The 24,634-nt window shown below is 44.0% G+C and overlaps 1 protein-coding gene across 1 annotated transcript in view; it reads right to left on the bottom strand.

Annotated features, from left to right (window-relative positions):
* Positions 1-2,210: 2,210 nt before the first annotated feature.
* The window catches only part of ADCY5 (adenylate cyclase 5), a 204,863-nt gene continuing 182,439 nt past the window's right edge, over positions 2,211-24,634 (bottom strand). Inside the window, exons 12-21 of the mRNA XM_005519647.3 lie at positions 23,924-24,011; positions 17,497-17,613; positions 16,607-16,771; positions 14,197-14,372; positions 9,839-9,865; positions 8,888-9,020; positions 7,515-7,778; positions 6,981-7,185; positions 6,117-6,241; positions 2,211-4,777 (exon numbers count right to left, since the gene is read on the bottom strand). Of these exons, the coding sequence (XP_005519704.3) occupies positions 4,649-4,777; positions 6,117-6,241; positions 6,981-7,185; positions 7,515-7,778; positions 8,888-9,020; positions 9,839-9,865; positions 14,197-14,372; positions 16,607-16,771; positions 17,497-17,613; positions 23,924-24,011 (1,429 nt within the window). The 3' untranslated portion in view covers positions 2,211-4,648. The remainder of the gene's footprint in view (positions 4,778-6,116; positions 6,242-6,980; positions 7,186-7,514; positions 7,779-8,887; positions 9,021-9,838; positions 9,866-14,196; positions 14,373-16,606; positions 16,772-17,496; positions 17,614-23,923; positions 24,012-24,634) is intronic.

Genomic DNA, 24,634 nt, shown 5'->3' with positions numbered 1-24,634 from the left:
ATGAAAAGTTAATGAGCATGACTGTTCTTCATTATGTGGTATTACTAGGTGCTAAAAACATGGCTTCTTAGCATGTTTGAGTTTGACTGTAATATTAGAACTTGCTGACATTTTGGTATGAGATCAGAACCAAGATACAGCAGGCCAGGCTGGAGGTGAAAATTTATTGAAAATTCCCAGGATTTCCTTTCTGCTTACACAAAGTCAGCATTCAGGCAGGGGCTTCCCTGCTGATTTTACTGGGTACTTGAGTTACCGGACTTAGGAAGATGAATTTAGGAAAGCTGATTACTCTTGAACAGCAGGCTTTACTTCAGTATGAAGTGCAGATGGCCATTTGTGGTTGCTCAATTGTTCTGTGGGATTTAGTAAAAGCAGAGCCCATTTCATGCTGTATAGATAAAGGAAGATCTCCTGAAGGTTGGAATGGGTTCATCCAACACCCACAACAGAATGTTTATCTTTCATAAGGTGTCACTGTATTTGCTTTCAGGAAGGAATGACCAAAGGCTTGCCTGACTTACAAAAGGTAGGTATATAATGCCATTTCCAGTAGATGGCAATAGTTATTTGCATCTAAAATTCTCTGTTAAAAGATCTCTGGGACGAGCTGCTTACAGGGAAGCTCGCTGCAGCTGCTGTCCCCTGGAGCTTTTTATTGGAATGGCAGGGCCGTGCTGCCCCAGCCGCCCCTCGGAGTGTCAGTGCTGCTCTCCTGCTGCGGTAACTCGCGGCTGGCACCTGCTCTCTTCAGGGGGAGCCACGGGACAGGGCTGGCCCCAGCAGTGCGGCCACCTCACCTGCCCTGCAGGCCAGTGCCAGGGCACAGCAGGGCTTGCAGGGACTGAGAGGTGCTCAGGGACAGAAAATACATCTCTGCTTTTTACAGGAAACTACCTGGCTCCCAAATGGCAGGGAAATGTTGCTGCTCCTGCCCCCCATCCTGCTTGAAATTCAGTTTTCTCAGACTTCCCCCCCCACCTCCCCAGAGCCTACTTGCTCCTTCAGTTGCAAGGACAGTGGGTCAAGAGCATGGAAATTTGAGTTTTTTCAGCTTAAAACAGCTAAGCTGCCCTTTTCCCAGCAGCATCCCAAGCTTGCTCTCTCTGACAACTGAACTTCAGTCTGGAAGTGATGGTACTCTGAGGAGCACTTGGGAAACTTAAAAGAATGAAAATATTTGTCTCTGGGCATAATTTTTGGCCAGGTGCTGGTGTCTGTGGATTGTTGTACAACACATAAACATCCAGGCTGGAGATATTTGTAGTGCGAGACACACATATAAGAAATTCAGTGTGTCTCAAATGTATCATTTTATTGTATGCAGGCAGATACTTGATGAAGCAAGATCTGTGTTGGGGGGAAGTGGCTAAACACCATAAAATTTATCAAAATGCTTTCTGGGTGGGAAAAACATACATTTGGGGAAAACTATTCAGCCAGTCTATGTAGAGTAATTTGAAATGAAAGGGCACAGCATTGGAGACTTCTCTCCCCCCAAGAATACCCTTCTCCAGATAGTTAAAAAAAGTTGCTTACATGCACTGTCCTAAACTGATTTTGTATGATTATTTAGGAGAGCATAGAAAGTATTAAATAGTTCTCTGCCAATTTTCATAAAGACTGATACCTTAAATACTTAATGGCTTTTTGTTCCTGCAGCTGTGTTCTCAGTACACTCATAAAATCCCTCCTAACCTGTAACAGATGCTAGGGCATTTGGTTTTTAGCTGCCTGTGTAATGTCTTCTCTACTAAAAGAAGTCAACTGGAAGCTGCAGGGTTTTGTTTCTCAGTTCTACCTGAGGCTCCTGTTAATTGGTACAGTCACGTGCAATGTTTACTTTTACCTGTAAAGATCGAAAACGTTGCATTGGCAGCAGTGCTGCCTCCTTCCGGTGTCCTTGAGAGGACAAGCACTAAGGTACCTGGGGAATTCTTCAGCAAAGGTGATGTGCTTTTGAAAATACAAACTTTTTTTTTTTTTTAACAGTACACACACACACACACACAAATTTAAGATGTTCAGATATGCCAGTATATTTTCTCAGCTGCCTTGAGACTGATTCCAAGGGCAGTTGGGAGTACAAAAAGGATCAGGGCCATCCATCAGTGCCAGACAAGATCTGGATGTTTCTGTTTGCAGATCCAGCATCTCCTACACAACTCTCATCCCACCAGGCAGATGCAACTAAAATAAAACAGAGACACTTTACCAGTGAAACAGTGTTTAATATAGTTAAATTACTTAAATAGATTTCAATTTCCATGGGAAATCATAACTGTATCCATTTTTGCAAGGTCCAGAGTAAAGAGTGTGTGAATACCCCTTGAAATGATCATGACACACTGTCAACAATCACAGCTAGAGATACTGGGGACTTGAAATTTCATTGACAACACAACTTCATAAGATGAATCAAAAGTTAAGAAGACTGCAGACTTTTGGAAAGCAGAAAGCAAACCTAAAACCAAGTGTATGGCATGAAGGTAATGAAACTCGGTGAGGGACAAAGGGGATGGGAGGTGGAGGAGGGGAAAAAGGCATAACAGCATGATGTAACTTAAGTATTTTGCAAACCAGGAAGGATGTAAAGGAGCAAAAGTATAGTACAAGGGCAGACTTGGCAGTTTTACAGAAGTCAATATACTATACTTTTCAGAGATGTTTCCTAGTGGAAGGGAGAAGGAAAGGGGCATTGCCATTTAAGCTCATGTTTAAATGGCTTAATGCTCAGGTCATGCTTAGCAATAGAGCAAATTAATTAAGACAGGTCCATGGATTTTCACTTATTCTCATTGTTGAGTAGGAAAAAGAAATCGCCACCACCATAGTGCAATCATTATGCTGTGAGTACTACAATAATTCTGCCCTGAGAAGAGTGGAAAACTAGTTTATTAAATGTCAAAAGATTGGAGTGATTTTTAGTGCTAGCCAAATTCAATATCAAAACTTTCCCCTCATAGAATATAAAAAATATAGCTTTTTTAAAATTATTTTCTTCTTTTAATAAAATATCAAGGGATTTTTCTTTCATAGTTAGAAAAGGTACATAAATGATAACAGTGAACTATTCAGAAACCCCCCCCACTAGTGATAAAGATGCCCAACACAGTATCAATGGCACTATTTTAAGGTCGACCACCTCATATACACACTTGTCATCATAATAATTTTTGAAGATCACCTAATTCCTGAAAATTGAAAATCTGTGAATCAGTTTAAATAAGTGCTTACTACAGGAAAGTCAACTCGATGATGCAGCACATAGTTCCTTGTAATGTCACACGGCAGTTACAACATCAGACAACTCTCAGATCAGCAGGATTCTATTAAGACCATCTATGAAAAATTATGCTTTTAAAATAAAAGTTCAAATGAGCTTTTTTTCCTTTTCTCATAAGAGCCCCTGGTAATAATTAGAAGGTTTGGTTAGAGCTCTTTTTGACATGTTTGATACATCTCAGTAGCTAAAACTCAAAGGTCCCATTTCCATTGGGAAGCCGCCACCCTCCGCTGGAATGCTGCACGGAACAATTCTGTGACTACCGCGGGTTTTTCCTCTTCTTTGGGGTTGTAGATTTTTCTGGATTTTCATTTTAAAATGCATCTGATTCAGCCTGGAAACTCACCTGTTTGTTGTTGGTTGATTGTATAGTGATAATCTGAAAACTGCCAAGTCTGTGTTCAGAGTATTACACAAAAAAATTACACAAAAGTCTACAGGTTATATACACCTCCCCCCACACCTCGGTGTGGACAGCCTGCCTTCTAATTTATATATAATTTACAAAATATAGAATTTGGTATATCTGTTAGATCTCCATGTTTTCAATATTACAAAATAAAAAATACAAAAAAACCCACAACAAATTTCAGGGGAGTTCCCCCCACAAAGTGTCTCTTGTTTACATCTAGTCTTTCCCCTGTAAACTGATAGATACCAAAGAAGAGCACAGATGACTTTTTAATAAATATGGTTGTAGAGCCATCTTCCTTTATCCTGATCTTCCCCTTCATCAGGTGTGCCAGCCCCACTCAGCAGAGCAGTCATTTAGCCATGGAGAAAAAGGGAAAAGAGTGGGCCAAGGCTATAATGTCTTTTCACACTAAAACATTACCAATGCCCTTCTAAAAGGCCTTTTTGTGTGCTGCAACAGTGGGTGTCAGTTTTGAAAGCCCATTCAAAACAGCTAATAAAAGCACAGTGGTACACTTCAAATAGCTGGCAGTATGGGATGGAAATATGATGGGAGTGCAAATCCATTCCAAAATAATGCTTTGTAGTGAATCATACATTCCTTCAACCAAGTAAATGTTGTGTTGCGTCAATAAATACTTAAATAGCTTCTTTTGCCATCCTGTGGTAGCAGCCTTTTTAAAAATGCCGAATTCATGTCTTATCTGTGAACTCTGTAGTGCACATCTTTGGTCAACTTAGCACACAGCCAGGAACAACTCCAAGGTGGTTTCTTTCTTTTGCCTTTCTTGATGGGTGGCCAAAGAATTTGCTGATACCAGCTCTAGAGTCATGGGGTGAAATTTCAACTGTGCCGCATGTTCAGCTTCACTGCCAAAAAATGATTCTTCTCCGATTCACAATCCTGGGTAATGCAAAATCCGTCTTTGTGTGGTGCTGCAGTCGGTGCTAACTAATTGGAGGCCCTTCATTTAGAAAGTAGGTGGTCATTTCTCCTTTGCCTTTGACCTTTATGACCCCTCGATACTCCAGCTGGTAGTTGTTGGCTGCTAAAACCTGGTACATGTCCGTGGTTACCTGCAGAATAAACAAGAGTAAAGAGATGCTTGCCTTGTCTTCCACAGTCTATCCTTCTGCTTTTGGAGTAATCCATAGACAAAATAAATAGGATCAGTGGTTTTGTTTCTAAGTCAATCAATCTTTGCACATCAGTCACTAACTGAAAGGTTGGCACAAGTTGCTGAACAAACACAGCTATTAAAATCTGAGAAAGTACAGGTGTCATACAGTTTACGTCTGGGGAAACTGCATTTTTCAAGGAGGTCACTGGATAAAGTGTAACAAATTAGTGACATTTTTTTAAACACACCAGTCAGTTCAGTCTACTCAGATGCATTCATTGTATCACTGGAGTTGCAGTAGGAAAACAGGTCAAACTTACTAAAATGTCCTCAAAAATTACCTAGAAGTTACACAGTGAATGTACAGCTTAGGAGTCAGGGGTTGTTTTATGAAGGAGAAGGTAGTGGGCAATGGGAGAGAACTGACTGAATGAAATACTCTAGCCAGCATCCAAATTGTCTCTTCAGACGCCAGTCAAAAATAATCACTTGTGCTGCAGAACAATAGAAGCTTAAAGAGCAGATTTCCTGAGGTATTTATTTATTACAATGTATTTTCTCACCCTTTTTCAGGTGGCTTTACACAGACCATCTCGTAGGGAAGCTTAAAGAGTGATGTGTAAGTATCAATCCAGTTAACAGACATGCAAGGAAACAGCGTGACTTTACATCAGCTGCTCTATTCCTCTAACTCTTCAGTATTTTCCCAAGGAATGACATTCGGTTACTGTGGACATTGGCTCAGCAAAAGCAGGACAGTGGAATTAAATCACTCACTGGAAAGGTCACATCTGAAGGCCAAGGAGATGTGTGATTTAAACAATCCTCTTTCTCTGTTGTGTATCCCCCTCCTGCTGATGCCTGGACCCTTGCTGGCCTCATGCCACACATGGCACAGTGAGCAGTAAACTGAACTACAGACATACGTAGCTGAATCATGCCCTTGGAAAATGAAACCACCACCACCACACACAGCTGAGCAGCACATGTGAGCAGGGATCAGTCAGGACTGTGCTCAGTGCCTGAGAGGCACACGGGGAAGGAAGCTCAGCTCAGCCCTTCTACCCAGAACTGAAGTGCAAGATTTCAAACAAAGGTTGCAATGTTGGTCATGATTAAAAGACAAAACTTGCTGGTACCATCAGCATTCCCTAAGTGGCTTTTCTTTCAGTTCTGTGTAGGTAAATGTATAGAATAAAGGAATAAAATGAAACCAAAATTTCAATTCTAATTAAGTTTAAAAATGTGTAAGTGACACAGGGCTGGCAGCGTAAGTTTTCAAGGGATTGCCTTACCTGAATCCTGTCAGGCACTCCTGTGCTGTCCATTCTGCTGGCTACATTCACTGTGTTGCCCCAGATATCATACTGGGGTTTGCGGGCTCCTATCACCCCAGCTACGACAGGACCAATGTTGAGGCCTGGAAGGAGCGGAGAAGTATGCTCAGATCCATTTGATTGAGGCAGGTTATTTTCCAGACAGTAAAAACCCATCCTGAGGTTCACTGGTTCTAGCTGTGCTTTACCCTGACATGTAAAGCTATGGCCAAACTGTGGGGAGAGAAATGTAAAAATAGAATTTGGCTTCTGTGATCCATTATGCCCAACTGAGCGGCAGCTTGGGCTGGATCTGCTCAATCCAGAGCTATTTTCCAGTGCCAGATAATGAGATAAAGTTTGTTTGCCACCTGGCTAACAAGCCAACTGCTCACTTGAAGTCAGCACATACCTGCTGCAATGCTGAGGGCCTGCAAGGCAGCAGCCCAGAGCCTTCCAGAAGAAACACTACACTTAACATCCTCAAATTTCTTCTCCCTTTTCTGTCACTTTTTGTTCCCTGACTTGAAAGACAATTTAATGTCAAAGAATGCCAGAGCTGGAAGCACAGGGGCAAAAAACAAGCCCAAGGTGAACCACCATGTTAGACCATGCTGTGGTAGGAGCTACACTGCTTCTAATTCCCCAGGGAACTTCACTGATGCTGCTATACCTTAAAAAACCACTGTGATGTTTCATAGAGGCTGAAGTGGTCACCAGGCACTTCAGACAATCAACATCACTGTATAGCTAATGTAACATCTGTGTTTTTTACTGTCCATAAAATCCCCACCTCAGAATGACCACTACCTACATGGAATCCTGTGAGCACAAGGACATTACCTATCTTCATCTGGAAGTTGTTGAATGAATGCTCATTAATGTATTTCATTTGGTCCATTAACCTCATGGCAAAGTCTGCCAGGGCTTTGATGTGTGTCTTCCCTTCCTTGTCATAAGTGGAGTCATTGAGGCCTGAGGCAGCCATGTAGGTGCTGCCAATGGTCTTGATCTTCTCCAGCTGCCGGAACTGGTCTTCACTTATTATCTGTGTCACAAGAGCAAAAGAAGCAAATAAACCCTGACAAACACAGGTAGTGGCTGGTAATGTCCATGCCACATGTCCCACCTTGCTGCAAGCATTACAAAGTAGTGCACAGAGCCACTAGAGAGGGAGAAAGAGGATTAGATATTCAAAGGAGTGACAAGGAAATAGAAGGGATTTCCGTCAGGAAAAAAATAAAACTGAAGACTCCTAAAGTAAGGAGAAATGAACCATGATTTCGACAAACCATCCTCCTCTTCAGGAGCTCAGCAAAACCCAACTAAACTCCTGGATTCAGTTCACTTTGTTCACCCAGATTTTCTGTGACTTACTTCATCAAAATCAGCAATGATCTCATTGAGCAGCCTCAGACACTCCACCCCTTCATTGTTGGCTTCCAGCTCCACATAAAACTCAGAGAAGTTGCTTATGGAGGCGAACATGACAGCCACACACTCGCAGGACTGGTAGTACAGTTCATCATTGCGCCGCTCCTGAGCCAGGAAATGGGCTGCCACATCCTTCGGCAGAATGTTGTGGAGGAGGCGTCTGTTGTAGGCCTGCAGCTCCTCCATCTCCTCCTTCTCTTCCGTGGCCTAGTTTAGGGGGGAGACAGTGATGCACTTACTTTTTTGGTAGCTGCTCTGGGGAGGGGAAAAAAGCTGAAAATTTACTTGCAGTAGGGGCAGAAATAGAACAGGGCAAACTGCAAAGGAGAGCATAACCAGAGAGATGCAGAAACTTCTGTTTTGCAGTGGAAAATGTTCCATCTCTTCATGCACACATGTATGGAAAAGCAGGCAGAGAATAATGCCAGAATCCAGCATTGTATTTCTGAGCCCTGAACTGGGTAACCACTCAGCTCACCCCTTCCATTGTTTTGCCATTTATAAATGAGGATTACAATGTTTATCTGCTTCCCAAGGAGCTTTAATTAATTGTTGTTTCCTCAGTGCCTTGTACTCAAACCACAAAGACCTGTAATTAGAATTATGTCCTGCCACCCAGAAGGTAGGAAATCAAACTAAAACCTGCAGTCCTGTGACCCCCCAGCCATGAGTGCTGGCCAGAGCCCAGGCCTGTCCTGCTTCCTTGGGAATCACATACAGGGCCCCAACATCATGGGACAAGTACTGAAAACACTAAGAGTGAACCCAGGGACAGGAGCACAGTGTAGCATTATCCTCACTGTGCTGGTTACCCAGTGCTGCTGCCTGGGGGCTAATGAGGGCTGGACATTGAGCCAGTTCCCACTGCTTAACAGGAAACTGAATGAAAATGCAAATGTGAATCACACCCTTGAGCACAGCAAAATCACTGAACTCTGGGAAACAATTCAGCAGTGAATATGAGCTTCCTATACTTATAAATTGTGTTACATTACATGTTCCTGCAGCAATAACAGCTCAGTTGCCCAAATAAATTAATCTCAACCTTCAGATCTATAACCCTTTACCATGGGGACCATCCAAGGTATATTTACAAGGAAAAAAGAGGCTGAAGAAAATAACTGGCATGAGATGCACAGAGTATGCAAAGTACCAAAGAAGAGCAGAGCATTATTAGCATGCCCAGTTATAAGCCAGATTCAGATTAAATTCAAAGGCACTTTATCCCACTCCTCAATTTGACAGTAAAGAGCTCAGTCATTTTATATTAACACCAAAGACCACACATGATCCTCCCACAGCCAACACCCACTAACCTGAAGTTTCCAGAGGAAATCAAGCCTTGCAGTGGATTCCACTTGCTGGGCATGCAAGTACAGTGCCAGGACAAAGACAGTAATGATGACAGGGGTCACAATCTTCAGCGCGACTCGTGTCGTCACTGAGGGGCTGCAGCCAAGGAAAAGCAGAACTTCCCCATTACTGGAAGAACACAGCCCTGCTGCCCCCCACACTTCCCACTTTAAGGCTAACCAGCCTCTCAGGAAAAGGCTTTTTTTTTCTTTTCTTTCCCCTCAAAGCCTGTGTTGGTAAAGGGACAAACAGTATCTGCAAAAAGCTGGAGACTCTGGCTCAGGGATGCCAATTTCTAAAGGAGCACTTGGAAATTGGAAATGTAATCCAACTTCTTAGAAAGGGTTCTCACTGATACAAAGGCCACTCCCCAGAGAATGGCCACACATGCTAAGGGTGACAACACTGATATGCTGACAGCCCCTCAGAGTGTGCTCATCCTGTCTTCTGCTCTGCACTAGCTTCTCCAGGTTCCTGAGTCTGGAACCGCTCTAACTCATGGCTTCTCTAATTAGTCACTTCTTAATGGGCTTTGTCGTGTAAGTGCTCTGTAAGCTGAAAAGAGCACTAAGGCACATTCACACCTCCTCTGACAAGCAGGCAAATAAAAACTGTTAAATATGAATTATGGAGTTACACAGCATGAAAATATTTTGATAAAGCCTTTAAATTGTATTATAAATAAGCCCTGAGCTGACATAAGTCCCACAAGAAAGAGCATGCTCTGACAGTAGCTATACATACAAAAGGGCAACACTCAGTCCACTCAGGGCATCTGCACTGTGTTGTATCAACCCACAGCACTGCACAAACCCAGACACTGCTGCTGAGTCAATGCACTGATATTGCACCTTGTGAACAGAAAATACCTACCAACAAAAACCTATAAAATATTTCATGCCAAAGTGACTCACCATGAAGATGTATCATTTGCAGACACGCTGAAAAAAAAGCACAAACATAAGGTCAGTGGAGTGTTTGGCTCCCTGCAGCTCTTGCCCTTCTGCACATCACTACACATCACCTCTGCAGTGTGGAACCTCTAACACTGTGTGGGGCTACAGCTCTTTTGAAGCAGAAAACTACTAAAAGACGGGAGGGGGAAGAGAAAAACAGGCTTCTGAGCTACACTCAAAATTCCAGAATGATCATGTGACATGGTTAATGTGGGTAAAATATCTAAGAAACATTAAGAGTGAGAGAATAATTTGGGATTTTAATGTCAGTGTGGGATGCTTGGCAAATGCCTGCACATCCATCACTACTTCATTAGGTCAGACTACAAAATTTGACCTAAGGAAGAAAAGCTTTGGGCTTTTTTATCTTGTGAGGTATAGCTCTTTTCTTCTCCTTTTATTGTGGCATGGAGATGGTTTAATTCCTTTAACTCTAATTCTGCTCTCTTCTTTTGCACATTCCTCACTGCCAGCTTGTGCCCAGCTGTGGGTACCACACACAAGGGTACTAAAGGAAGCCCTTTAACACATTCCTGTTACTACTGACAATTCTGCAAAGTACCCACGTGTATCAGAGCTGCTGGGGGAGATGGAGGGTGTGCTTTTGACATTGAAAGCACAGAACTGAGCTTTCTGGTAGGTAGCAGCTGTCTGAACTCCTGATTGATTGATTGCTTAATGCTGCTGGCTTTGTTCTCGAGTGTGGGTGGAGTATTAGGTGGCTGAGAACCATGCACAAGCATCTTTTAAAACACTATCTAAATGGAAGGAAAGAGATGAGTGTTTAAATTACTGTAGTGTCATTGATGCAATTAGAACTTTGCAGGCTAGAAATGTGATACTAGCCTGAGAATGTGACAGCCCTCTAGAGAGCTTCAGGCCAGTTTCATGGGGTTAGAGGGAACCTTGCTCCACAATCAGACATCTAAATGATCAAAACAGGCAAGGGAACCTAACTGGGCATAACATCAAAAAAATAAAATCATAGTGACTCTCTAATCTTGTTTGTTCCAAGATATTTTGTGCAGTTCTGAGCATGGAATTTCTTCTGATCTGGATTTTACAACCCACTGTTGTCTTTCACATAATCTATTGCATGGCTCTTGGCCAGCTCCAGCACTGAACATGTATGCTTGGACACAGGCACGGTTTGGAAAGCCTGGGGACTCCCACATTAAAGGCTGGATCTAGCTGGAGACACTTCCCACATGCAGCATGATTCCCCTGCTTCCCTAAATCACCACCTGGCCAAGGATGACTGACTGCCCCCCCTTTCACTCTCTCTTATGATGGGAGCATGGCAGACACGACCCTCAGTCCTGAGGCTGCAGCTCACTGTGGGTGTTACACATGCTCTAAAACCTTCATCAGAGACTATGAAGTGCAGCAAACCCAGTATTTACAATAACTCTCTGGATAAGTGAAGATGCCCAGTGCAAGCAGTACGGGTATTACATTGCTAGGTTGTTCTCCCATGGAACAGACATTTCCAGTAGCAGATGGTTCTTTAATTACTGGAAGGGAACACAGAGAGAAGCTTGCTAACTACACTCCTGCTCAAGTGAAGTGCACATTTTTAGCAGGAATGGCAGTTCATTTCAGAGACAGCTCCCATAGGACCAGAGCATCTCACTTTTCCCAGCCACAGTGGCAAGGACAGACAGCTGGAACAGAGATGATGGGTTTGATGAACAAATCACAGGGCAAAGCTTTTTGGGCTTCCCTGTGCAGGAGCTCAGTTTAGAAGATCACATTGGCCCATCCCAGATTTAAACCAATGCATTAGTTTTACCTTCTGCACACGAAAAAGGTAACTCATGTGCATGATGCCCTGTGCATCCTGTTACACTCCATGCCACACGCTGGTGTGGCTGCAGTCAAGTCTAGCAACTCCCAACGTGCTGCAATCAGCCTTTCAGCTGCCTGCATGCTGGGCTGGTTTGTACACAGAAGTGTGAAGAGACATCTGCATCACTTCTAATTAGTCAGAGTACCACAGTGGCTGCAGAGCAGACACTAATTATGTAGCTACAATGGGCACCCAATTAAAGCAGTATGAGGTCATGGTGGCTTTTCTGTTTTTTTAGTATCAGCTGGACAATAATGTCCATCTCTGAACTCTGTGTTACATGCTGAGCTCCTATTTTCTACAACACACAAATGGCCTTCCAGACACTGGGGCAATAAATAGACATCCATGGAGCTCTTTGGACAAAAAAAAAAAAATGTCCTGGATTCCACTGGAATCCACTGGAATAGAGCTGAATTTCTTCCTAGCTGGTGCAGTGCTGTGTTTTGGATTAAGTATGAGAATGATGTTGATAACATGCTGATGTATTAGCTGTTGCTAAGTAGTGTTTATACTAAGTCAAGGACTTCTCAGCTCCTCAAGAACCCCAGCGAGCAGGCTGGAGGGACACAAGATGTTGGGAGGGGACACATCCAGGACAGCTGACCCCAACTGGCTAAAGGAGTATTCCATACCATATGGCATCATGTTCAGTATGGGAACTGGGGGGAAATCTGGCCAGGGGCTGCTGCACAGGAACTGGCTGGGCATTGGTTGGTAAGTGGTGAGCAATTGTACTGGGCATCATTTGTTTTGTCAATTCTATTATTACTATTATTACTTTCTCTCTTTTCTATCCCATTAAACTGTCCTTATCTCAACCCATGAGTTTTCTCACTTTTCCCCTTCCAATTCTCTCTCCCATTCCAGCACGGGGCAGTGAGTGCCTGTGTGGGGCTGAGCTGTAGCTGGGGCTGAACCACCACACAAATCCCATTTAGGGAGAGATAATACAGCACCACTGAAAGCTATTTCTGGGAAAACATGCTAACCTTCTCCACTTTATTACTGACATTCTGATTGTGAAGTGATGTAAATTATACTTCCAAGTGCTGTAATTTTGCTTAGTGTTTGAATTACAAGAATGAAATTATATTTGAGATATAAAATGCTTTTATTTCACTAATTGTGTCATAAAACGCTAAATAGCTTCTGCTGATGGAACACCTAATATCTGGAAAAAAGGAAGAAAACCTCATTCTCCCTATGTCTCCCCACAGAAAGCTCCATGGGGTTTCCTACCTAATTTCACTCACTTGAGTTAACAAAATAATTTAAGTGATTACTGCCAATGGCAGAAAAAACTACACTTCCATTAACTGGCAATGACAGCAAAAGCTGTATATCCATTAATTATTACTGGGCACTCGGGAACGCTGAAATCATGGAATAGTCACGTGAAGGAGAGGAGTAACCAGATGCATTGGGATTGAAGGGCTGATGGTTAATGATGGCTTGAAGGGCTGATGGTTTATGGCCATGCTGAAATCTGAGCAACTACAGAAGGCATTTCATAACACACTGGGAAGGGCCATGGCAGTCTTCTCGAACACCCTCCTGTCCAAGGCAGGAACAACCACAGCTATCAGCCTTGACAAATAGTTCACCTAAATAGGCATAATTTGATACACTCACATTTAAATACAATTGTTGCCTACAAGGGGAAGTCATCAAAACAGGGAGTTAACACAACAATGCAATTCCCAGCGAGAAACAAAACTTGTGGAGGACAGGCTTGTGGGTGTGCCAAACTTCCCTCCCTGGTGTGGGGACCTCCAGGAGATGGGGAACCACCACAGCAGTGGAAGAGGCTGCCACCAGGATTTATGTCTGACCTGATGACAAGCCAGCTTTTTTAAGTAAAAGGGCAACTGTCCAGTCCCACTGAGCCCAGACCCTTCTGCTGGGAATTGTGCTGAGCCCAGCTGTGATATTGGCTTTTCTAAAAAGGACATATGTCCAGCAGCAACTGGCAGGAGATCACTGACAACATCAAGCACCACCATTTCACCACCACAGGCTGGGTTTGATATACTGTGGTGGCTCACATCACATCTCTGAGCCAGGTCAAGTTTGTTGGAGGATTTTTTTATTTTAATTTTTTTTTTTCTTATTTGAGAAATGACATTTCTATATTGGGAGTGTAATACCAGAATTAAGAATGACTAACTACAGCTCCCCATTTCTGGAAAAAAGGAAATACAGATCCACTCTGATTCCAGTTATATTCTGTTATTAATAGATAGTTCATTAGTCAAGTCCCATATTAAAAAGATCTTAAGGGAACTGTATTCTTCAGAGGTGGAGAGCAGCACTGGCAAAGCTTTAGCTTCAGCCATGCCTTCTCTGGTATCCTGCACTTCCCTTGCTAGCACCACAGCCTTGGCACTCCCATCCACCTAATGCCACACTGAAACCACCGTATGAAAGAAACCAGGTGAAGATTTCAGAAGTGAAAGGCACTTACTAGGTGTTGGCTGTAACCAGGAGATCTGCATTGTCAAAAAGGTTGACCCCTGGCACTTCCACAATGAGAACATATATAAATTCAATGATTAACATAAGGATCAATTTTCCAATACAGCTGATCTGAAGGAACACAGAGCAGGCCAGGAGACTCAATAAGACACTGTAGGTAAAGTACTGTATAAAGACAAAAATGGGATAAATAAACAGAAGAGAGATGAATGTCGGCTGGATAAATCAAAACTGAAAACAAAGGAAACTAAACACAGGATAGAAAGGGATTGGTAGCTATGTAGCTGAGTTGACCAAACTTATAAACCTGGTGCTGCCTGTGGAATTCTCCCATGCTACAGAAATTAAAACTGAATGGATGAAGAAGAAAACTGTGGCATTTTTTTCCAGGCATTATGTGCTTCACTCTCAAGAGGCACGGGCCTCACAGCCGGACACCCCAGGTTGTGATGTAGCTTTTCCCTGGACACAGTTATTAAGCTAGCAAAAAGAATCACCCAGTTATGCTGGATTAAGTCGTGCTTTAAGGCCAAATTCTAGACTCAAATTTGCATATCTGTACAACACATAGGACCAAGGCAATTCACACTCCTGGACAGATGCCCGCTTGAGGCCAGTGGGGAAGCACTGTCCCCTCTGACGGACACACTGGCTCCATCGGCAAGGTACAGGCTGGACAAACGTCCCCATGCCCATCCCATAATAATTTGTCCAGCCAGCAGCTGCAGAGGTGCACATGTGTGGCTGTGGAGCACCTCTGGCACACCTGGGTGGTGCAGCAGCAGCTCCTGCCAGGCAGGGAGCAGGGTGTTCAGCATGCCACTGCTTCCCTGCAGACTGCGGGTGCCATTTATGGCTTCTGGGAAAGGTAGCAGGGATGCAAAATGAAGAGAGGCATGTTACCCAGCACACCACCTTCCTGCTATCAAATCTGTGAAGATTTGTGCTTCCACTGTGTCTGGACAGGCCTATTTCTGGCAAAAACCCCATATCATGTGCCTGAGGCAATCCATCCTTTCACTTAAAAGCAAGCCCTAGTATAAGTAGAAATATGCTTATGTTCTGATCTCCTGTATTAATAGTCTGATATGTTAAATTAGAGAAAACAACTTGTACAGCTTTTACTCAGCTCCTCAGTCTTGACTGAGGGGTAGGATGCCATTGTGGCATCCTGTCCTGTGTGGACACAGGGAGCAACAGGCAGCACCTGTAGCAGATCCAGCATGTGCCTTGCAGAGTGCTGGTGAGGGACTCCTCACTTCTTAGCCCACTGAACAGAAGGACCTGGCTCAAGGCTGCCAGAGCAACCTCAGTATGCAAAATGGTTATTCCTCATTGCTTAAAATTCCTCTCTGTCCTGGGCCAGCACTCCCTACAAATTCACGGTGGGCACAGACTGTTTCTAGATCTCCACTGTGCCAGGTTCTGCTCCTGGGTCTTTCTGCAGATACACTAAAGCCTTTGCAAGGTTAAAAGGTGCAGTAATGGTGGTCTCAGGAACCTCACTGAATCACATAGGGACCATATTCCTGTTAAGTTAAAAGGAAATATGTTCAGTAGGATACCAAGACTTTCAGTAGCACCCTGGACATCTGGATGGTAACAGATCCACCATAAATCTGTCAGGTCCCCATAAACCCAGATGACCTTGACATAAATTCTACCTCCATCCTAGACAAAGTTGTTTTTCCTTTTCAATTTCCAGTAAACAACACATGTAACAGCCGTGACCTAAAAACTCAGAGAAATGTCTTGAATAGCTATGAAAAAAGATTATTTTTTTTCCTTTGTAAAGTAATCTACCAGTGTAAAAAACATATTTGTGCTGGTTTGGGTTGTGGGTTTGCTTTGGTTTTTTTTCCATTAGAAGCATTTTAATTTTTTCTAAACGAGATGTCCTGAAGACACAGGAATTGCATTGCAAATTGAAGCAGACCACTGCCTGGGCTGCTGCCCTGTTTGAGGCCAGACCTACCATACCTTGGGAAAGAATATATAAGCCAAGTTTGTCATCAGGATGTAAAACAGTGGAGGGAAGCATCAAATCTATGACTAGACACTGATTTTCAGATAGAACTGAGCACCCACAAACTCCTTTGAAATGACTTGCAGCTCTGCATGCCATTAAACACCTCATGGAGAGGGACATTTCCCCTGCTACAGGCAGGATCCAACTATTTTAAAAGCATAGTAATTATTCAGCCCTGAAGGAACTTAAACATTAATGTGGATTCATGGTAATAACTTCAGGCACTGAAGTCTGTGTGTAGTAGCCTGTGTCAGTCCTGTAATGTCAGTCAAGAACAACCTTGCTTTCCTTGGAATCACTGAGATTTATCACACAGGTTTTATAGCCTTTTTCAGACCGACCTCTGAAACCCATTTTTCCCAACCAATACCTCTGGAAAGTTGCAGTTGGGCAAAGGACTGTCACAGAATCCCTGCAAGGTGCCCAGGCTGTAGTTGGAAGTCAGGTTGCTGATAAGGCATATGTCCACCCGGTCAGGAGTGATGTTGTATTCAGCAGCCATGCAGCTGGCAAGATCCACAGTGCTGCACATGAACTGGAAAACAAATATGGTATTAAGCTCCACAGCACAGACAAAGAGAAGAAAACAAAATAGTTTATATCAGTTTAAAAGCCCCTTGGAAATAGCTGTAGTAATGTGCAAAATATGCAACATAAAATCATCAGCTTATGTTTTACTGCATGTGCCGTAGCTATGGTTTTTCTCCCCCAAAATATTAATTAACAAAATCCAGGCCCCAGAGAACAGCCTATCGCTCTCTGAGCCCTAACTCAGCATAGGTGTTTGGAATCACAGCCAGACCACCCCAGTCCCAAAAGTGCAACTGGAAGCAGAGTCGCCACGGTGCCCATGAGCTGACCTCTGCACTCGGAGCAGGAGCAGCACCATGCAGGACTGGCACAAAGCTCGAGGAACACTTACATCCCACTCAGTATGGTGGGAGTTAAATAACACATCAGCCTCGTGCCAGCCCTTCCCACAGGGATACGCATCAGGTTGGCTCCTGCACTTGGAGCAGAAGCATTTAAAGAATCACGAAAGGACCTGGGCACAAATCAGTGCCAGGCATATAATGGGCTCTAAGGATGAAGCTGCTGAGATCCCATTTCTCTTCTGTGCCCAAAAAGCAAAGGGCACCGACCTCAGATGCTGTCAGTCCTAGGCAGGATGATGTTAAATTCAGTGGTTTTAAGGGTCACAATGCTGCAGAGCACCAATAAGAAAACAATGAATGGATCAGAAGGAAATAATGGACGTACCATGTTGACAAAGGCAGACAGAAAAACCAGGATAATGGCAAAGACTCCAACTAAGGTACTATTGGTCCTGGACTGTACAATCTTCTTAGAAAGAGTCTGGAGAGGAACTGGGAAAAGCTGCATGAGAGAAAAAAAAATCAGACACATAAAATCCTTGTTTTACAGATTTCAACCTGCATTTGAGCTGCCTGCATCCTTTTACACGGGTCTGTGTGGATGCTGCTGGAGGATGGTGATGGGGGGGATGGCAGCTGTGGGACAAGGGTGAGCAGACGTGACTGCCTCATGGCAGCAGGCCCAGCTGGCTCTCCAAATCTACTTAGCCCTTCCTAATGGGAGCGATGTCTCCCGAGCCCAGATAGCATGGCTTGCAGGGCTGTGCTCATCCTGTCGTGAGAAGCAAAAAACAAGGCATCTGTAACTGAAATAGCCAGGAGCTTGAGCCTGGAAATTACTGGAGCAAAAATTTAAAAAGGCAGAAATGAAAATACACGTCATGTCCCTTTGATCACCAAGGCGTATCGCAGGACTCTCTGGTGCCATTTCAGACACAGACTGTTAAACAGCCCAAGCAAGCCCTGATCTGTCAGACCCTCGGCAAAAGGCGCTGCAGAGATCAGCTGGCCCGGGCTGCTCTGTGGCTCTTGGAGATAAAAATACCGGCGGGTGAGGGCAATCAGGGAGCTGCCAGCTGCCCCAGTGACTTGGTGCTGCCAGGGCCAGGAGCTCCCTGCTGCTGGCTGTGGCCTGTGAGCCACGCTGCGGGTGTGGCACCGCATCCGGGCTGGAAATGTCCCTGCGCTAGAGCAGAGTTTGAGCCGGTGCCCTTCGCAGCCTGGGTCACCCCTGAGGCCTCTCTGCATCGTGCTGGCTGCAAGAGCCTCCAGGAGACGGCCAAGGCAGCCCTGTCCCTCCACGTGCCACCGCTGTGCCACTGGGAGCTCAGGGCTGGAGCAGCAATGCCAGGAAACCCTCGTGCACTGACAGCTGCCACAGGGACTGTCCTCCCACAGTGCCCTGCCCCTCCACACCCCCATGCCAGAGGGGCTCTGCCCAGGACTGCCAAAGCCTTCTCCAGAACCCAGCTCTCCCTTCCCTTAATCACTGCATGAATAACCAAGCCACTAGAGGGTATTTTTAGAGATACAAAGAAACAGCAGCACAGCGCCATGGCACTGCAATTTAACTATGACTAATGTTTCTATTAAAAGTCTTGCTTTTCCCTTTTATCCTTCACTCTTACATCTTTGGATATGCAACATTTTGTCAGGGCTGTGCTTCCCACACAGCAGCCCTACAGTGTAATTACCGAGTGTTGCAGCGGCCAAGGTGCTGATTAGCTGGTGACTTTTTACAAAGGCAGGGAGAGCTTGTGGCAAGAGTTTTGGAAGAGTAGATTTCACCTGCTACCAGCACATGCTCCAGGTGAAAGGAGAGGACAAGGCTCTGTAGGGGACTGGAGAAAAGGGGAAAGTGGGGTTGTAACTTATTTGCACTGAATGAGGATTGACTGAAATACACTGGAAGCTTATGCAATCCTTCAGGCCCAATGGCAGCCACTATAAAACAAAGGAAAACACCTTTCTCTCAGAAATAAACCCTGACGACATAGAAATACTTAGCTTTGTTGATAAGCCATGAGCCAAAATATCTCTTTGCCCTACCATGTCCTGCTGCTTCCACACTGATATCACCTAGCAGACCCCTACTAGGGACATGGAAAATCCAATGGGGCTTTCCTCTGCTCTAGCCCCTATAGGATTTGGAAGGAGAAGGAGGATCTGTACTGCATTTAGAGTTTTCTCACTAGACTGGAGCTGGACAGGTTTTCCTGCCACCTCTTTGTTTATACCTCAAGGCCAAGCTCCACGAAGGTATTCAGGGATCCAACCTCCATCTGTAATCTCTGGGAAATCAAGCACCTAAATAAAACTTTGGAGTTTTTTGTTGTGGATCTTGGCTCAAGCCCCTGCTGCCAACAATCCCAAAAAAGCCTGACTTTGAACCAAGCCTGAGATATCAAGCAAAGCAATCAGTGGAAGACAGTTAAATTGTAATGAAAACATGTTTTCTTTGTATTAATCTTGGTTCTCATTACTTTGCAAACTAGGAAAAATTTTAGGTCAGTAAACAAGTACAGCTGGGAAAAGTCCTGAGGAAGAAAGAAATGCCAAAACCCCTAGGAGGTCAGGGCTGCAGTTGAGAGTGCAACAACACAGTCTTGCCATGCATCTGAGGAACCTCTGCCTCATGAGGACTCGTGAGGGCCCTGTCACGTAAGTCACACTCTCCCCATTTCACAGAGGCAGATGGAGACCAGGAACACCTGCAGCTTGAAGGACTTCTATGATAGACATGGGGAGCCTCAGGTCTGACAGCTCAGCTCCATTCTTGCAGTGCTTCCTCCATAAAAACATCCCCCACTCAGGGGTATAGCACAAACATAGAAAAGAAAGATTACTTTCCCTCCCATTCTTGAAAAATCAAGAATAAGACCTCTTCTGTCTTTGTAAAAGAAGCAGAATAGTAGGACATTACAGTACAGTGAAAAGCCAAGCAGCACTGCTGGTTGGCCCACTGGCTTGTACTGCCCAAAGTGACACCCAAATCCTGCCTGGGTGAAGAACAGGAGATCTGATGAAATGGCAACTCCCAGCTCGCATGTGCACATCTGAGAAGGGGCTGAGAGAAAGGATGTGATCCATTTGGGCAGCTGACATCCATGTTCGGGCAGCCACACAAGAGTGAGGCCACTCATCAGCATTCTTGAAATCCCCATGCAAAGAAAAATAACCACAATGGGGAAAAAAGAAAATTGGATTGTCCAGTTGATTCCAGTTCACTCTTAATTGAAATGCCTAAGTGCAGGTGAAGAAAGGGCACTGCTGTGCAGGTGAAAGTAAAAGTTTAGAAAGTGATCCAACAAGCAGTACGTTGCACTGAAAATAATCCATAACATCCAGTCAGTTGCATGACAAAATTACTCTAAATAATAAAGCCCTTTCTTTGGAACAACAGCTGATCTAGGACAGAAGAGAAATATTTCTTCTTTTTGTCTTCTTAACATCTAGTGTGGGTATGGAAAACTGCTTAGATAATTGCTGTTATGTTGTAAGATGAGGTCTTTAAGGTCTGATTTTTCAATTTGTAATAAAAGCCTTTGAGTCATTTTGAAGTACATTAAGATGCTTCTGGAGTAAAAGACAACATCTCTAGGCAACTTGATGTTGCAAGTCCATTTATGTAACTTATTTCACAGTGATTTATTAGTCTATTAAAAAAGTACCGTTTTCAGAGGGTTTTATTTTTTTCTGATCAAGACAAAAACCCCAAATGCTTTAGGAGCATCTAGACCAGCTTTGGAAGCCAAGAAAGTGACAGGCAAGCTACACCTATGCATAGCTACAGAAAAGCTTATTTTCTCATAAAACTTGAAATTTCTCTCCTATGAGCTCCCAGAACCATACAAGAAGTTGAATTCCACACAGCAGTGTAGATACCAGAAGTTAAAGGATTTTAAGAAAAAAACACAAACTTGATAAGTTAGTAGCAAAACAGATGTCTGTCAGCAGAGTATTTGAGAAGGGACCCTGTTCCCATGACCTTAGGCTCTACTGGGAAGGGACACCACCTCACAGTGGCCAAGTCTTCGTGGAGCATCAAAGCAAAGAACTGGAACTCTTGTTTATTACAGCTGAAGAAACTTGGAAAGCCAAGCTGGCTGTGCTAGCAGCTCCAGGATCAACTTCTAGTCCGTGGAGAATTTTATAGTGGAAGATAATAATGACGGCGAAAGAAAATAAAACATGATCAAGCTGTTCAGAAAGAGCCTGCTGGCCACTGTCAAAGCCAGAGATGGAGAGGCCAAAACAGGGAGAGAAAATCTCACATGAAAACTGGGAAGAGGAAGAAAGAAGAGGCACTTATAATGTAACAGCACAGCAAACAGGCAAAAGTTATGCTTACACTGATGTCCTGGGGTGGACACCTGCTTTCCAGCTTTGTGTGGAACAAACTGCTGGTATTTAAAACACATGCTCTCCTCTCCCACATCTGAGAGTGAAACAAAGCAAACAATGCTGACATCCCTGTCTTCAGGGATTTCATCTGAAGGATCTGTAAAATTGCATTCCTTCTGCAGGTGTGTGAAAGTGTTTCCTGGAGCAATGTGGAGTATAGAAATAAAGTAACACCCCTTATCCAAGGGCTGGGTAAACCCATTGCTTAAAAATCAAAGACTTGAAACACCAAGATCCTGGATGACAGAAGTGGGCTGCAACTATTAGGAGCTGCTGCCATTAGACATGGAGCTGACAAGCTAGAAGTATCTGTTCCCTGAACAAGCCATCTCATAATCAGGTGCTGTCAGCAGAGGCTAATTTGGAGCACTAAGAGGGGTAATAGAAACGGAACTGGAGCTAGAAGGCACAGTATTTTCATTATTTGCAATCTCTGCACAGAAGCCACGCTGGATGATACATGAGCATTATACATGAGCATGTTGTGGGGATGAAAACTCACTGCTGGAAATGTCAGGGGCTTCAGAAAATCCCATTAAATTCTGATGTTATTCTGAATTCCCTCTGATGTCTTGTGCATCCAGAGCCTATCCACCGAGGCAAAGCCAGCCTACAAACAGTTGCTGGCACCAATGAACAGACCTCTTTTACAGCAATTTGGAAGATTGAGGCAAAGAAAGAAAGAATGAAATCTGCCTGCCATCCCAGGGACATGAAAGTCCTGTGTGCCTTTAAAATTAATCAGTAACTAAGATCAGTAATAATTTTAACTAAAAAGCCCAAACCAAAACCAGAGGATTTGAATGATGATAGAAGAATCGAGTGCTGCTGTCAGTATGTGGAAGTGGCCTGTAAAATGCCAGTGAGTGACAAATGGAACCTCGCTGGCTGCAAGTCAGGCAGCTCGGGAGCTCCAGGCCTGGCCCAGCTCTCGTCCCAGCAGAACCAGTGAGCTGGGGTGGCCCTGCTTGGCTGGCAGAGTGCTGGGATGGTGCTGCCAGAGAACTGCAGTGCCGGGAGGCAGCACAGCTCGGCACCAAATTCCCAAGTTCTCTGTGGCTGTGACCAAAATCTTATCACATTGGTGGTTAATTAACTTCTAAGCACATTAACTGCTAATCACATTAACTGCTGATACCAGGTAACAAATGGATTACTTCAATGGATGCATCCTCAAGTGCAATGGGCACATCAAGTACAACCAGGCATCTGTGGGTACCATTCCCCAGCTCAAGGCACCCAAGCTTTCCTATCAGCAGTGTTCTTTCTGACTACTTCTCGCTGCTGGTAAACAAGCAAGACCAATGGGATGCTGCACTTACAAACTAGGCTCCTTTTGATGTTGTCATAAGGCCAAAGGAAACCCTGAGTGGGTACTTAAGTTCAAATAGAAGTTGAAGCTTCTTTCACTGGGAACAATCTGCAACTCTTACTATATGAGAAGGCAAAGTTTAATTTCCAAATCTAACTTTAAAAAAATCAAAAAGACATGTAAGGTGCAAGTCTGTCAAGAGCACCCACATTCAACTGTTGAAAATGGCACAGAGAAGGTAATTAGAGTGAGACAAGTAATCTGCCTGACATTATCCATTATCCCACTGTTTCATCTGCAGGAAACATAATGCTACTGAGCTATTTTATTCCAGGCACTGAGGAACAAAGTTGAGCTTGGGCTAAGGAACCTGAATCTGAACATGTTCCATGTTCAGACACTTCTAGACTAGAAGGATCCCTAAAACTGAAACACATCAATGTTTTTTAATAGGAATACCTTTAAGTGAAATAGATGAGCACAGCACCTTTCCCACAGTGCTCACTGCCAATTTACCACAGGCTGACAAGAAAAATTAATATGTTTTTGGACTTCACACAATGTATTTCTTTTCTGATCAAAGCCAGCTAGCTACAAGAAAGAGCCCAGCAAATGTTGGAAGCTCTGTAGACTCATCTGAGAAAGGCTGATAAAATTCTATATGTTTATGGCTTTTACTTCCCTCCAGGACATTTTTCCTTGATGATATTCTGCTTCTGATTATCTGCCTACCCAAACACACATATGCAGCAGGGGCCAGTACACAGGCAACTCTGCAGGAAGTTTACAGGGAAGAAATGAATGGTCAGGGTTTGGTCCCACACTGGAAAATGTGCTCTTCTTATATCAATATGCGAGTGTCTGCAGGGGACTTAACAGACATGCAGATCCACAGAGTGATTACTTCTTGCTGAGCTACATAGATGCCAACCCTAACAGCTGTTTGCAGCTCATTCTGCCTATCAAAGGCTTTTTCTATAACCCTTATCACATAGTGTGGAAAGGATGGCTAACAAAAACACTCTGTTAGCTGAAGAAGCAGATTGCTGATCTGGTTATCTTAGGCAGAGGACTACAAAGAAACCACAGTACTCACCTTTACACAGGAATAAATGACTGAAACAAACACCACTGTGGTCAGGATCAGGAAACAGGTCAGGTAAAAACCCAGCATAAATGTAGAGCTGAAATCAAGGAGAGGTTTGGTTGGTTTTGTTTTCGTTTTTTAAATGCACACTGTATAGAACAGCTACAGCTCTGCTCTCCAGAACACATTTGTACAAGCTATGACACACTGCACAGGCTTTCCAATTAGGATAGCAGTAGGAGACACGAGGTGCCTGGAATACCAACAGACACTCTGGCCTATTTAGAATTATTCGGACAGGCAGCAGAACAGAGAATGCTGCATCTTTTACAGCAATCACCTTCCTGTTGGGGTGACAGAGGTGGGACAGAAAAACACTCCATGCACTAGAGGAGGTGACAGAACAACTTCTTGTGGCAGTCAGTCCCCAGTTGGCTGTGGGGAGGGCATCCTTGGGAAGGAAGGCAGGCTGAGTGCTGAAGTGCAGCTGGGTGGGAACAATCTCAGTGGGAATCTCACCTGTCTTGCACAGGGGATGTCTGTGCAGCACCACTCTGTGCTCTGCCTCATGCATGGGATGGGAGCAACCACAGCGTAAGTGTAGTCAGGGATAACAGCCTTCTCTTGGCCAGCTTGAGAGGTTCCTGCTCCTCCCAGCTTTGAAGTACAAAGAGGATTCCAGGGCCAACTTTGTACTGTGAATTTTCATCTGTTTTCCTC

The sequence above is a fragment of the Pseudopodoces humilis genome, chromosome 8 (genome assembly GCF_049639895.1).
Source record: "Pseudopodoces humilis isolate 2021_Gansu_Grassland_sample_001 chromosome 8, ASM4963989v1, whole genome shotgun sequence".
Classification (NCBI taxonomy): Eukaryota; Metazoa; Chordata; class Aves; order Passeriformes; family Paridae; genus Pseudopodoces; species Pseudopodoces humilis.
Note: the sequence above shows the minus strand (reverse complement) of the source record. Positions and strands in the feature narration are given on the sequence as shown.